Genomic DNA, 15,241 nt, shown 5'->3' with positions numbered 1-15,241 from the left:
TTTTTTTTGCTGGGTATAGTGGCTCACGCCTTTAGTCCCAGCACTTGGGGAGGCCAAGGTGGGTGGATCACCTGAGGTCAGGAGTTCGAGATCAGCCTGGCCAACATGGTGAAACCCCATCCCACTAAAAACACAAAATTAGCTGGGCGTGGTGGCACATGCCGTAATCCCAGCTACTCGGGAGGCTGAAGCAGGAGAATGGCTTGAACCTGGGAGGCAGAGGTTGCAGTGAGCCGAGATGGTGACATTGCACTCCAGCCTGGGCAAAAAGGAGCAAAACTCTGTCAAAATTTTTTTTTTGAGACAGGGTCTCTCTCTGTCACCCAGGCTGGAGTGTACCACTACACCAGCTAATTTTTGTATTTTTAGTACAGATGGGGTTTCACTACGTTGGCCAGGATGGTCTCGATCTCTTGACCTCGTGATTCGCCCGCCTTGGCCTCCCAAAGTGCTGGGATTACAGGCGTCAGCCACCGCGCCTGGCCAAGAAGGTTTATTTTTCTTTAACGCACTCTCTCATTCTAGGAGCAAAGCAGAGGTGCAGGGGGCGCTGCGAGCTTCTCAGGGCCAGTGGAGGCAACATGAGCACGGCAGCCTGAGCTGGCTGGAGGGTCAGGGTGAACGCAGCGCACAGGTCCTGTACAGAATGGGGCCTCTGCTCAGCTGCCCCACAGCTGGTGGGCATCACCGTGGGTCCAGTGTGACCAGACCCTCTGATTGTTTTTTGTTTTGTTTGTTTGGAATAAGCTATAAGCCTGAGTTTTTATTTGATATTGCCATACCTTTTTTTTTCTTTTCTTTTCTTTCTTTTTTTTTTTTTTTTTTGAGTTTCACTGTAGCTCAGGCTGGAGTGCAGTGGCATGATCTCGGCTCACTGCAACCTCTGCCTCCCAGGTTCCAGTGATTCTCCTGCCTCAGCCTCCGAGTAGCTGGGATTACTGGCATGTTCCACCAGGCCCAGCTAATTTTTGTATTTTTAGTAGAGACGGGGTTTCACTATTTTGGCCAGGCTGGTCTTGAACTCCTCACCTCAGGTGATCCACCTGGCTCAAGCCTCCCAAAGTGCTAGGATTACAGGCGTGAGCCACTGCGCCTGGTCATGAAAAATAACAAGTCTTAATTTGAGTTTTTATTATGAGTGAGATTGGACATTTTTTCATATACTTAGGAACCCTTTGAATTTCCCTTTCTGTAAACTATCTGCTCATAGCCAGTCACCATTTTTCCACTGAGTCATTGGTCTTTATTGAACTATTTCATGCAAGTCCTTTATCTATTATGGAAAGTAGACCTTTATTAGTGCTCTGAGTTACACAAAGTTTTCCAGTCCTTTTTGTTTTCATCGTTTGGCTTTTTTCTTTTCCATGCAGGAAAAAAATTTTTATGGGGTCAAATATATTAATCTTGTTTTATGTCTTCTGCATCTTGAGCAATAGCGATAAATGCGAGCTGCACAGAAGCTACAAAAGAGTTTGCTGATTCTTTGCTCTAGAAATTTTGTTTGTTTGAGATGGAGTCTCGCTCTGTGGCCCAGGCTGCAGTGGTGCGATCCCAGATCACTGCAGCCTTCGCCTCCCAGATTCAAGCAATTCTCCTGCCTCAGCCTTCCGAGTAGCTGGGATTACAGGTGCCCCCCACTACGCCTAGCTAATTTTTTTGTATTTTTAGTAGAGATGGGGTTTCACCATGTTGGCCCGGCTGGTCTCAAACTCCTGGCCTCAAGTGATCTGCCTGCCTCGTCCTCCCCAAGTGCTGGGGTTACAGGCGTGAGCCACCATGTCCGGCCTGCTCTAGAACTTTTATGGGTTCTTTTTTCTATATTTAAGTGAGGTTTTTTTTTGTTTTGTTTTGTTTTTTGGTGTATATTAAGTTTTTGACCCATGAGGATTTATCCTGATGTGTAAAATGAGGTGTGAATCAACTTTGTTTCTGTTTTTCTCCAGAAGGCTAGCCAGCTGTTCCAACATTATTAAATGACGAATCTGTCTTTGCCCAGGGACTGAGATTCCACACTTTATCTTCTACTAAATTCCCATATATATTTGGATCCTTATCTGAGCTTTCTCCTCTGTTCTATTGGTTCATCTGTATTTGTATGTAACAGTAACACAAAGTCGTAATCATTGAAAATTTAAAATGAGCTTTGGACTGGGCACAGTAGCTTATGCCTGTAATCCCAGCACTTTGGGAGGCCGAGGTGGGCGGATCACCTGAGGTCAGGAGTTTGAGACCAGTCTGGCCAACATGGTGAAACCCTGTCCCTACTAAAAATACAAAAATTAGCTGGGTGTGGTGGTATGTGCCTGTAATTCCAGCTACTCAGGAGGCTGAGGCAGGAGAATTGCTTGAACCCAGGAGGTGGAGGTTGCAGTGAGCCGAGATTGTGCCATTGCACTCCAGCCAGGGTGAAAAGAGTGAAACTTTGTCTCAAAAAAATAAATAAATAAATAAAAATAAAATAAAATAAACGTTGACTTATGCGAGGGAATTTACCACTGATGGCTCTTTTTTTTTTTTTAGGGATTTCCCTTGGCTTTCCTGGTTTGCTTATGTCTTCAGCTCAACTTCGAAATCATCCGTTGTCCTATTAAAGCACACACACGTTTGGGCTGGGGTGCGGCTGGCTCACGCCTGTAATCCCAGCACTTTGGGGGGCCCCGAGACGGGCGGATCACGAGGTCAGGAGATCAAAACCATACGCTGGCTAACATGGGTGAAAACCCTGTCTCCTACTGCAAAATACAAAAAAATTAGCCGGGCATAAGTGGTGGCGCCTGTAGTCCCAGCTACTCGGGACCAAGGCAGGAGAATAGTCGCGTGAACCCAGGAGGCGGAGATTGCAGTGAGCCAAGATCACGCACTCGCGCACTCCAGCCTGGGCGCTGACGTGAGACTCCATCTAAAAAAAAAAAAAAAAGCACACACACACATATAAAATACTTTTGGTGGCTGGGTGCGGTGGCTCACGCCTGTAATCCTAGCACTTTGGGAGGCCAATGTGGGAGGATCACCTGAGGTCAGGAGTTTGAGACCAACCTGGCCAACATGGTGAAACCCCATCTCTACTAAAAATATAAAAATTAGCCTGGCGTGGTAGTGCATACCTGTAATCCCAGCTACCTGGGAGGCTGAAGTAGGAGAATCTCTGGAACTGGGGAGGCAGAGGCTGCAATGAGCCAAGATCGCTCCTGGGTGTCAGAGAGAGACTCTGTCTCTGCACCCCGCCCCCCCCATAAAAAATATTTTTGGTATATTTTATTGAGATCACATTAAATGTGTACATTCACTGAGGCAGAACTAATCACCATGTTGCTGAGCCTTCCTATCCATGAACATGGTATACATTTCCATTTGTTCACACTACTTTTGCTTAAGGGCCTTTCTTTAACTTCCCCAACAGAATTAACACCTCCCTTCTCTGTGCCTCCATCATGCCTTGTATACTCTTGCCTGTCAACACACCTACTGATCATGCACATCAAGGTCATGCTGCAGTTACTGTTTGACCACAGTCCTTCATGCTGACTTGGGAGAGTCATTCTTGTTCCTTTTTGTTTTTTTTTTTTTTTGAGACAGTCTTGCTCTGTCGCCCAGGCTGGAGTGCAGTAGTGTGATCTTGGCTCACTGCAACCTCTGTCTCCCGGGTTCAAGCGATTCTCCTGCCTCAGCCTCCTGAGTAGCTGGGACTACAGGCACCTGCCACATACCCGGTTGTAGTATTTTTAGTAGAGACGGGGTTTCACCATGTTGGCCAGGATGGTCTCGATCTCCTGACCTCATGATCCACCCTCCTCGGCCTCCCAAAGTGCTGGGATTACAGGCGTGAGCCACGGTGCCCAGCTACTTGTTCCTTTCTTTCCCCCAAAGCCTGGCACACAACCCATACTCAGTAAATGTTTTCTGAATGAATAACAAAAGAACAAAAAAAAGCTCCCCAAGCCTTATTGGTCATCCACCCATAGCCTGGTTTCTACAATCCCTGCCCACCTTGGCTCCCCTGTGACCCTCTCCAGTGACCCACTGTCTCCTTCACCCACAGCTCTGGAATGCCCTGCCTACAGCAGCTACACCAACTGCCTTCCCTCCTGCTCACCCTCCTGCTGGGACCTGGATGGCCGGTGTGAGGGCGCCAAAGTCCCCTCTGCCTGTGCTGAGGGCTGCATTTGTCAGCCCGGCTATGTGCTGAGTGAGGACAAGTGTGTCCCCAGAAGTCAGTGCGGCTGCAAGGATGCCCATGGTGGCTCCATCCCTGTGAGTGGGCATGGGAAGTCGGACTGGAGGCAACACAGCTTGAGGGCGGTGCTTTCTCCTTTTCTCCACCTCTCTCCGCCTGGGATACCCATAACTTTACAACTGGCTCGGGGGTGTGAAGGCTGGTGTGAGTGGCACATTGATCTCTAGCCAGGTGTGGGCTGATGGCACATGATTTGGGTTTTGGATTTGAGGAATCCAAACAAGGAGCACGTGGCATGGTATAGTGGAAAGACCATGGGCTCATTTCAAGCTGACGTAGGATTGAATCCTGATAGTGCCACTGATGAGTCAGATGACCTCTGTTATCTCCGTTTCCTCATCTGTAAAATGGGTTCAGTAGTACCTCCTGCACAACATTATGTAAGACACCAAGCACAAACACAGTGCCGTTTTCGTTTTTTTTTTTTTTTTTTTTTTTTTTTTTTTTTTTGAGACGGAGTCTCCCTCTATTATCCAGCAGGCTAGAGTGCAGTGGCATGATCTCTGCTCACTGCAACCTCCGCCTCCTGGGTTCAAGTGATTCTCTTGCCTCAGTCTCCTGTGTAGCTGGGATTACAGGCAAGCGCCACCACGCCCTGCTACTTTTTGTATTTTTAGTAGAGATGGTGTTTCGCCATGTTGGCCAGGCTGGTCTTGAACTCCTGACTTCAAGTGATCTGCCTGCCTTGGCCTCCCAAAGTGCTAAGATTTCAGGCGTGAGCCACCACACTTGGCCCGCACAGTTGTCTTTTGGATGTTCACATGACACTGTGGCTGCCTCTGGCCAGCATCAATTAAACCATTTAGATGGTGGGCTAGGCTGCTGGGGCAAGAGGAAGGAGAACTGGCCCTTCCCTCTTCCCTTTTTTTTTTTTTTTTGAGACAGAGTCTCACTCTGTTGCCAGGCTGGAGTGCAGTGGCGTGATCTTGGCTCACTGGAACCTCTGCCTCCTGGGTTCAAGCAATTCTCCTGCCTCAGCCTCTCGAGTAGCTGGGATTACACGCGTGTGCCACCACGCCCAGCTAATTTTTGTGTTTTTAGTAGAGAAGGGGTTTCACCAGGTTGGCCAGGCTCGTCACAAACTCCTGACCTCAGGTGATCCGCCGTCTCGGCCTCCCAAAGTGCTGGGATTACAGGCGTGAGCCCCTGCGCCCAGCCCCCTTCTCACTCTCTTTTTCTTCCTGTAACTTCTACAGCTGGGCAAAAGCTGGGTCTCCCGTGGTTGCACGGAGAAGTGTGTCTGCACAGGAGGAGCCATTCAGTGCGGGGACTTCCGATGCCCCTCTGGGTCCCACTGCCAGCTCAGTTCTGACAACAGCAAGAGCAATTGTGTCTCAGACAGTAAGGGGAGCGACCGGGGAGGATGGAGAGGGGAGCAGTTGGGGCCAGGGCTGAGGTGGGGGAAGAGGCAGGGTGGAAAGGGGCTTAGCCTAAACCCCAGCACAGTCAGGGGTTGGAGCAGGCGACTGGATCAGGAGGCCTGGCCTCCAGTCTGGCTCTTGCCAACTCTGTGGCCATGTACCAGGTCCTGATCCTCTCTGGAACCCTCCACCTGTAGGGCAGAAAGAGGGGACTGGCCAAGGGGATCCTCCAAGGTTTTTGTTTGCTTGCTTGTTTGTTTTTTGAGACAGGGTCTTGCTCTGTTGCCCAGGCTGGAGTGCACTGGCACCATGATATAGCTCTCTGCAATCTCAGATGCCTGGAAAAAAGTGATCCTCACACCTCAGCCTCCCAAGTAGCTGGGACTACAGGCATGGACCACCACACTCAGCCAATTTTGGTATTTTTTTTTACCTAGAGATGGGGTCTTGCTATGTTGCCCAGGATGGACTTGAACTCATGGGCTCAAGTGTTCCTCCTGCCTCAGCCTCCTAAAGTGTTGAGATTATAGGCATGAGCCACTGTGCCTGGCCCCTCTAAGGTTTTTAATCAGGCCAGGAGAGAGAGAAAGTTGAAGATCAAGGATCCAGGGAGGCTGGGCATGGTGGTTCACACCTGTAATCCCAGTACTTGGGAGGCTGAGGTGGAAGAGTCACTTCAGCCCAGGAGTTTAACACCAGCCTGGCCAACATAGGAAGACCCTGTCCCTACAAAAAATTTTAAAATTTTAAAAAATTAGGTATAGTGGCTTGTGCCTGCAGTCCCAGCTACTCAGGAGGCCGAGGCAGGAGAATTGCTTAAGCTCAGGAGTTTGAGGCTGCAGTGAGCTATGACTGCACCACTGCACTCCAGCCTGGGACACAGAGTGAGACCTTGCCTCAAAAAAAAAAAAAAAATAATAATAATAATAATAATAAAAGGGCCTTTAATTGAATGTCAGTAGGTATTGGAAAAAAAAAAAGTCCAGGTACCAGGCCTGGTGGCTTATGCCTGTAATCTCAGCACTTTGGACTTTGGGAGGCTAAGGTGGGAGGATTTCTTGAGGCCAGGAGTTCGAGACCAGCCTGGGCAATGTAGTGTGGCCCCCATTTCTAAAAAAAGAAAAAAATTAACTGAGGGTGGTGGTGCACACCTGAAGTCCCAGCTACTCTGGTGGCTGAGGCAAGAGGATTGCTTGAGACCAGGAGTTGGAGGCTGCAGTGAGCTATGATTGTACCACTTGCACTCCAGTCTGGGTGACAGAATAAGATCCTGTCTCGAAAAAAAAGAAAAAAAGAGAAAAGAAAGGATCCAGGGAGTCTGAGCCTAAGAGGGTGGCCACAGGGGATGTCACCGTAGGGGAGGGACTCTGGGGACCGTTACACCTGGGCAGAGTCCCTTCTCAGTCTTTTGTTTTGTTTTTTGGTTTTTTTTTTGAGATGGTGTCTCACTCTGTCGCCCAGACTGGAGTGCAGTGGTGTGATCTTGGCACTCACTGCAACCTCCGCCTCCCAGGTTCAAGCAATTCTCTTGCCCAGTAGAGAACTACCAAGTAGCTGGGATTACAGGCACGCACCCACCATACCCAGCTAATTTTCGTATTTTCAGTAGAGACAGGGTTTTGCCATGTTGGCTAGGCGGGTCTCAAACTCCTGACCTCAGGTCATCCACCCGCCTTGGCCTCCCAAAGTTCTGGGATTACAGGCATGAGTCACTGCGCCCGGCCCCTTCTCACTGTTTGACTTCTTCGCAGAGTCTGAACAATGCTCAGTCTACGGGGACCCCCATTACCTCACGTTTGACGGCTTCAGCTACCGCTTCCAGGGCCGCATGACCTATGTTCTGATCAAGACTGTGGATGTACTGCCTGAGGGAGTGGAGCCCCTCCTCGTGGAGGGACGCAACAAGATGGATCCGCGCAGGAGCTCCACCTTCTTGCAAGAAGTGATTACCACCGTCTATGGCTATAAAGTGCAGCTCCAAGCTGGTCTGGAGCTTGTGGTAAGAGCTGGGCCAGGGCCTGGTGGGTGTGGGGAGGCAGGTGGACCAGGTAGGCCACCTGGAGTAGAAGTCAGAGATCCCTGTTCCCTGGGACGTTTGTGACGGTTGGGATGGTTGTAAAATCAGAGTCAGCAGGACGCAGTAGTTCATGCCTGTAATCTCAGCTACTCAGGAGGCTAAGATGGGAGGATCACTTGAGCCCAGGAGTTCAAGACCAGCCTGGGCAACATAGCAAGACCCCACATCTCTGCAAAAAATTTAAAATGAGCTGGGTATGGGGGCGCATACCTGTAGTTCCAGCTATTGGACAGGCTGAGGCTGGAGGATCTCTTGCGCCCAGGAGTTTGAGGCTGCAGTGAGCCAAGATCTTGCCACTGCACTTTAGCCTAGGTGACAGAGAGAAACTGTCTCAAAACCAAAAACAAATTCAGCAACAAGCTCTCGTCATGTGGGGAGGCAGCGGAGGCTGGCAAGAGACAAGAGGAAGAGAGGAGGAGGAGGAGGACAGAGCATGAGGTGTGTGAAGGTCAATCCTGGGCTGAAGAACCAATGGCATCCACTATACCAATGTATTTTTATTTCTTGAGACAGAGTCTCGCTCTGTCGCCCAGGCTGGAGTGCAGTGGCACCATCTCAGCTCACTGCAACCTCACCTCCAAGGTTCAAGTGATTCTCCTGCCTCAACCTCCCTAGTAGCTGGGACTACAGGCGTGCACCACCACACCCGGCAAGATGGGGTTTTGTATTTTTAGTAGAGACACGGTTTCCCCATGTTGGCCAAGCTGGTCTGGAACTCCTGACCTCAAGTGATCCGCCTGCCTCAGCCTCTCAAAATGCTGGGATTACAGGCATGCGTCACCATGTCCGGTTAATTTTTGTATTTTTAGTAGAGATGCGGTTTCTCCATGTTGGCCAGGCTGGCCTGGAACTCCTGACCTCAAGTGATCTGCCCACCTTGGCCTCCCGAAGTGCCGAGATTACAGGCGTGAGCCACCACGCCCAGCCTCACTGCACCAATTTTTTGCAAGGAAGGACTTGGGCTGGGAAGGGGGCGGACCTCCCAGAAACTTCTGCCACATGAATAGCAAAGCCCACTGGGGTATCTTATTCCACTGTCTGCACGGAGACGTATGGAGATGACTGGGAAAAGCAAAGCCCAGCCAGGAAACGGCAGCAGATCAGGTGGATTCAGCCCTCCCTGTGGCTCCTGTCTTCCCTTTTTAGGTCAACAACCAGAAGATGGCTGTCCCCTACAGGCCGAATGAGCACCTGAGGGTCACCCTGCGGGGCCAACGCCTCTACCTGGTCACCGACTTTGAGCTGGTCATCAGTTTCGGTGGAAGGAAAAATGCAGGTACCAGAGAGAGGGGAAAGCAGAGCAGAAGGGCCGTTTCTGAGAAGTGGGAGGGAAAATCCTGTCTAAGACAGGCAAATCCTGGTGAAAGGACTCGGCCCGGTAGTGGGGCACCCAGCTCCACAGGAGGACCAGGGGGAGGTGGGGTGAGAACAGGTGGAGAGCAGAGGGCAGAGTATTGGCCAGGCGCTGTGGCACCGGCCTGTAATCCCAGAGCTCTGGGAAGCTAAGGTGGGAGGATCGCTTGAGGTCAAAAGCTCAAGACCAGCCTGGGGAACATAGTGAGACCCCCGTCTCTACAAAAAAACTGTTTAAAGGCCACGCGCAGTGGCTCACGCCTGTAATCCCAGCACTTTGGGAGGCTGAGGCAGGCCTATCACCTAAGGTCAGGAGTTCAAGACCAGCCTAGCCAACATGGTGAAACCCCATCTCTACTAAAATACAAAATTAGCTGGGTGTGGTGGTGGAGGCCTGTAATCCCAGCTACTTGGGAGGCTGAGGCAGGAGAATCACTTGAACATGGGAGGCGAAGGTTGCAGTGAGCTGAGATGGTACAACTGCACTCCAGCCTAAGTGACAAGAGCAAAACTCTGTCTCAAAAAAAAAAAAAAAAAAAAATTTAAATGAGACAGGTATGTTGGTGCATGCCTGTAATCCCAGATTCTGGAACTGGAGATGCTGAGACGGGAGGATCACTTGAGGCCAGGCATTCGAGACCAGGCTGGGCAAACATAGCAAGACCCCATCTCTAAAAAAAATAAAAATAAAAAATTAGCTGGATGTGGTTGTGCACACCTGTAGTCCCAGCTACTGGAAAGGCTGAGGAGAGAGGATCACTTGAGCCCAGGAGTTGGAGGCTGCAGTAAGCCATGATTGAGCCACTGTACTCCAGCCTGGGCAACAGAGCAAGACCTGCTTTAAAAAAAAGTTAATTAAGGCCGGGCGCGGTGGCTCATGCCTATAATTCCAGCACTTTGGGAGGCTGAGGCAGGCGGATCACGAGGTCAGGAGATCGAGACCATCCTGGCTAACACGGTGAGACCCCGTCTCTACTAAAAATACAAAAAATTAGCCGGGCGTGTTGGCGGGTGCCTGTAGTCCCAGCTACTTGGGAGGCTGAGGCAGGAGAATGGAGTGAACCTGTGAAGCAGAGCTTGCAGTGAGCGGAGATCATGCCACCACACTCCAGCCTGGGCAACAGAGCAAGACTCTGTCTCAAAAAAAAAAAAAAGTTAATTAAATAAAAAGAGTAAGGGCTGGTTGCAGTGCTCATGCCTGTAATCCCAGTACTCTGGGAGGCCGAGGCGGGCAGATCACTTGAGGTCAGGAGTTCTAGACCAGTTTGGCCAACATGGTGAAACACCGTCTCTACTAAAAATACAAAAATTAGCCGGGCATGATGGTGTGTGCCTGTAGTCCTAGCTACTTGGGAGGCTGAGCCACGAGAATCGCTTGAAACTGGGAGGCGGAGGTTGCAGTGAGCCAAGATCACGCCACTGCACTCCAGCCTGGGCAACAGAGCAAGACTCTGTCTCAGAAAAAAAAAAAAAAAAAAAAGAGTGAGGAGTCTCACTTCTGGGGGCCCCCTTCCTCCCACAGTGATCTCCCTACCCAGCATGTACGAGGGGCTCGTGCGTGGCCTGTGTGGAAACTATGACAAGAACCGCAAGAATGACATGATGCTGCCCAGTGGCGCCCTGACCCAGAACCTCAACACCTTTGGCAACAGCTGGGAGGTGAAGACCGAGGACGTCCTCCTCCGATTGCCCAGGTGCGTGGCCTGGAAGGGATGAGGCTGGGGAGGTGAACAACAGTGTCTGTGCACAGTGGCCGTTAGCCCTCCTGTCCTTAGCAGAGGATGAAACTCCAAGGAGAGGGTGCAGAGAGGCCTGGATCCTCCCAATTCCGTCATTCCCTCTCACCTGACTCTGGGGACACCCGCTCAATGGAAATCCCACTCTGTGCCCCTGCTCTGCCCTCAGCCTGCCTTCCCAGTTCTTCTTCTTCTTTCTTTTTTTCCTTCTTCCTTCTTTCTCCTCCTCCTCGTCCTCTTCCTCCTCCTTCTTTTTCTCTTCCTCCTCCTCCCCCTTTTCCTCCTTCTTCTTCCTCTGTCACCCAGGCTGGAGTGCAGTGGCATGATCTCAGCTCACTGCAACCTCTGCCTCCCAATTTCAAGTGATTCTTGTGCCTTAGTCTCCTGAGTAGCTGGGACCACACTCTCGGCTAATGTTCGTATTTTTAGTAGAGATGCGGTTTCACCATGTTGACCATACTGGTCTCGAACTCCTGACCTCAAGGGATCCGCCCACTTTGGCCTCCCAAAGTGCTGGGATTACAGGTGTGAGCCACCACACTCAGCCCCATTTCTTATTTCTTTTTTTAAAATAGATTTTTTTTTTTTTTTTTTTGAGTTGGAGTCTCTCTCTGTCGCCCAGGCTGGAGTGCAGTGGCCGGATCTCAGCTCACTGCAAGCTCCGCCTCCCGGGTTTACGCCATTCTCCTGCCTCAGCCTCCCGAGTAGCTGGGACTACAGGCGCCCGCCACCTCACCCGGCTAGTTTTTTGTATTTTTTAGTAGAGACGGGGTTTCACCATGTTAGCCAGGATGGTCTCGATCTTCTGACCTCGTGATCCGCCCGTCTCGGCCTCCCAAAGTGCTGGGATTACAGGCTTGAGCCACTGCGCCCGGCCCCTTAAGGCTTTTTCATACAAGTGTGATGTAAAAATATTTATTTCATTTAAACATGTTATTTTGGCCAGGCGCGGTGTAGCCAGGATGGTCTCGATCTCCTGACCTCGTGATCCGCCCGTCTCGGCCTCCCAAAGTGCTGGGATTACAGGCTTGAGCCACCGCGCCCGGCCTAAAATAGATTTTTTAGAGATGGGGTCTTGCTCTGTTACCCAGATTGGAGTACAGTGGCGTGATCTTGGCTCACTGCAGCCTCCACCTCCTGGGCTCAAGTATCCTCCTGCCTCAGTCTCCCGAGTAGCTGGGACTCCAGGCAGGCACCACCACACCCGGCTAATCAGTTGTTCTTCTTCTTCCCCCACTTCACCTTCCTCGGGGCCTCACCTGACCCAGTGGCTGTCTCTGCTGCAGGGCTATACCAGTGGAGGAAAGACGAGGGGTGGAACTGAGCTTCCACGTGTCCGAATGTAGCCCAGAGCAGCTGGCGAGCAACAGCACCCAGGCCTGTAGGGTGCTGGCAGACCCCCAGGGCCCATTTGCTGCCTGTCACCAGACAGTGGCTGCAGAGCCCTTCCAGGAGTGAGTCATGGGCCCAGGACTTGCGGGAATGGCCCAGGTGCCTGCTCTGGTCTTTCCCTGGGGCCTCCTGCCCACTTCCTGACCCAAGCTCTGTGTGGTTCACTCCTCCGTTCTCCCTGTGGCCTCATTTCCTTGTGACCCTCCCTGGACACCAACTGATGTCTTTCAATTTGGGGTTCCAGGTTCTCTTCTGCAGGGGTGGGTCTCCTCACCTCCCCAAACTCTGACTGCACCATTCCTGCCCCCTCTCCGCCCCAGGCACTGCATGCTGGATCTGTGCTCCACTCAGGACCCAAGAGAGCAAGAGGAGCTGCGCTGCCAGGTCCTCAGTGGGTACGCCATCCTCTGCCAAGAGGCGGGCACTGTCCTGGCTGGCTGGCGGGACCGCACCCTCTGCGGTGAGGCGCTGCCCCTCCCCGTGCCTACCCTGACCCCTCTGCCATCCACCTCTGCTGAACACTCTTCCCACCACTGCCTCATCTCGGACTTTCTGTCTTAGTCTCAGCATCGCTCGAATTTCTGTCTTAGTCCTAGGTCCAAGTCAGCACAACCAACAGCTTGCCTCCTTCTCTACCCCTACCTGGGAGCCTCCCAACCCCATCCCACATCCCACCCCTTCCTGCCAAGGTCCACCTCTGCTCAACCAGTTCCTTCAAATGCTCTAATGCTGCAGACAAAAAGACCCTGGATGGGCTGGGCATGGTGGCTCACACCTATAATCCCAGTGCTTTGGGAGGCCGAGGCTGGAGGATGGCTTGAGCCCAGGAGTCCCAGGCTGCAGTGAACCATGACTGCACCACTGCACCCCAGCCTGGGCAACAGAGCAACATCCTATTTAAAAAAGAAAAGAAAAGAAAAGAAAGAAAGAAAAAGAAAAAAGAAAGAAAGAAAAAGAAAAGACTAGACAGGCTGGTTGTGGTAGCTCACACCTGTAGCTTCACCACTTTGGGAGCCTGAGGCAGGAGGATCAATTGAAGCCAAGAGTTTGAGACCAGTTTGGGCAACACAGTGAGACCCCATCTCTATAAAAATTGTAAACAAATTAGCCAGGTGTGGTGGTGCATGACTATAGCTCCAGTCACCAGGGAAGCTGAGGTGGGAGGATCACGGGAACCCAGGAGTTGGAGGCTGCAGTGAGCTGTGATAACGCCAGCCTAGGCACTCCAGCCTGGGCAACAGAGTGAGACTCCATCTCAAAAAAGAAAAAGAAAAAGAAAAAAAGACCCTAGATGAAGCTCCCACGCGTTCTGGCTTCTTGCCTATAAGCAACTCTGAGTGTTTTTGTTGTTGTCGTTTGAGACGGAGTTTTGCTCTTTGTCGCCCAGGCTGGAGTGCAACAGCGCGATCTTGGCTCACTGCAACCTCTGCCTCCCGGGTTCAAGTGATTCTCCTGTCTCAGCCTCCCGAGTAGCTGGGATTTCAGGTGCCCGCCACCATGCCTGGCTCATTTTTGTATTTTTAGCAGAGATGGGATTTCACCATGTTGGCCAGGCTGGTCTTGAACTCCTGACCTCACGTGATCCACCTGCCTCATCCTCCCAAAGTGTTGGGATTACAGGTGTGAGCCACTGCGTCCAGCCTACTCTGAGTTTGCCTGCCCAGCCCCAGCCAGCTTCTGACCACGATTGTCCCCGCAGCCATGGAGTGTCCAGCAGGTACCATGTATCAGAGCTGTATGACACCCTGCCCAGCGTCCTGTGCCAACCTGCCGGACCCCGGGGACTGCGAAGGCCCCTGCGTGGAAGGCTGTGCCAGCATCCCAGGCTATGCCTACAGCGGCACCCAGAGCCTCCCGCTGGCTGACTGTGGTTGCACCAGCAATGGCATCTACTACCAGGTCCGGGCTGGCAGCGGGAGGCCCCGGGGAACAGAGGTGCCAAGGAGAGCCAGACCAGGGATGGAACCGGAACGTCTCCTCCTGACCCCTCCCCTTTCTAGCTGGGCAGCAGCTTTGTGACTGAGGACTGCTCTCAGCGCTGCACCTGTGCCAGCTCACGGATCCTGCTGTGCGAGCCATTCAGCTGCAGAGAGGGGGAGGTCTGCACCCTGGGGAACCACACCCGAGGCTGCTTTCCAGGTGAACCTGCACCCCTGCCTGGTTCCAAGCTGCCCCATGCCCTGGGGCATCCATGGACCAAGGATCGTCCCTTTGTCCTGGGGACTCTTCCACATTGATTTCAGGACGTCTGTCCCTGCCTTTGTAGGGAGAGACAAAGGACAAAGATCTCCCCTTCCCTAAGCATCCACGACCTGCCCAATCCTTCCCTAGCATTCCTTCCCATTATCTCCTTCAGCCCTGGTGGTTAGCACAGGACTTCTAATTTATACATAACAAACATGGAGTTCAGAGAGGTTAAGCAGTTTCCTGCCGGGCGTGGGTGACTCGTGCCTATAATCCCAGCATTTTCTGAGGTGAAGTGGGAGAATTGCTTTGAGCTCAGGAGTTCAAGATTAGCCTGGGCAATATGGGGAGACATCGTCTCTACTAAACATTAAAGAAAAAAAGAGCTGGGTGTGGTGGTGCACTCCTGTAGTCTCAGCTACTTGGAAAGCTGAGGTGGGAAGATCACTTGAGCCCAAGAAATTGAGGCTACAGTGAGCTATAATTGTGCCACTGCACTCCAGCCTGGGTGACAGAGTGAGATCCTGTCTCAAAACAGAAGAGAAGAGAAGGGAGATGGGGAGGGAAGGGGAGAGGAGGAAAGGAAGGGAGGGAAAGGAGGGGAGAGGAGGGGAGAAGAGACAGAGGGAGGGAGAGAGGAAGAGAGGAAAGAAGAGATAAAAGAGTTTCGAAGGGCCGGTGCGCGGTGGCTCACGCTTGTAATCCCAGCACTTTGGGAGGCTGAGGCAGGTGGATCACAAGGTCAGGAGATTGAGACCATCCTGGCTAACACGGTGAAACCCCATCTCTACTAAAAAAATACAAAAATTAGCCAAGCGTGGTGGTGGGCGCCTATAGTCCCAGCTACTTGGGAGGCTGAGGCAGGAGAATGGTGTGAACCCGGGAGGTGGAGCTTGCAGTGAGC

General features: G+C 51.8%; 1 protein-coding gene across 1 annotated transcript in view; it reads left to right on the top strand.

The window, feature by feature from the left end:
• ZAN (zonadhesin) overlaps positions 1 to 14,390 on the top strand; it is a 60,913-nt gene extending 46,523 nt beyond the window's left edge. Inside the window, exons 27-35 of the mRNA XM_017885956.1 lie at positions 4,040 to 4,251; positions 5,431 to 5,575; positions 7,347 to 7,594; positions 8,819 to 8,948; positions 10,548 to 10,719; positions 12,048 to 12,215; positions 12,474 to 12,613; positions 13,853 to 14,052; positions 14,154 to 14,390. Of these exons, the coding sequence (XP_017741445.1) occupies positions 4,040 to 4,251; positions 5,431 to 5,575; positions 7,347 to 7,594; positions 8,819 to 8,948; positions 10,548 to 10,719; positions 12,048 to 12,215; positions 12,474 to 12,613; positions 13,853 to 14,052; positions 14,154 to 14,390 (1,652 nt within the window). The remainder of the gene's footprint in view (positions 1 to 4,039; positions 4,252 to 5,430; positions 5,576 to 7,346; positions 7,595 to 8,818; positions 8,949 to 10,547; positions 10,720 to 12,047; positions 12,216 to 12,473; positions 12,614 to 13,852; positions 14,053 to 14,153) is intronic.
• The last annotated feature ends 851 nt before the right edge of the window (positions 14,391 to 15,241 follow it).

The sequence above is a fragment of the Rhinopithecus bieti genome, unplaced genomic scaffold (assembly GCF_001698545.2).
Source record: "Rhinopithecus bieti isolate Rb0 unplaced genomic scaffold, ASM169854v2 scaffold_14454, whole genome shotgun sequence".
Taxonomy (NCBI): domain Eukaryota; kingdom Metazoa; phylum Chordata; class Mammalia; order Primates; family Cercopithecidae; genus Rhinopithecus; species Rhinopithecus bieti.
This window is presented reverse-complemented; position numbering and strand designations above follow the sequence as displayed.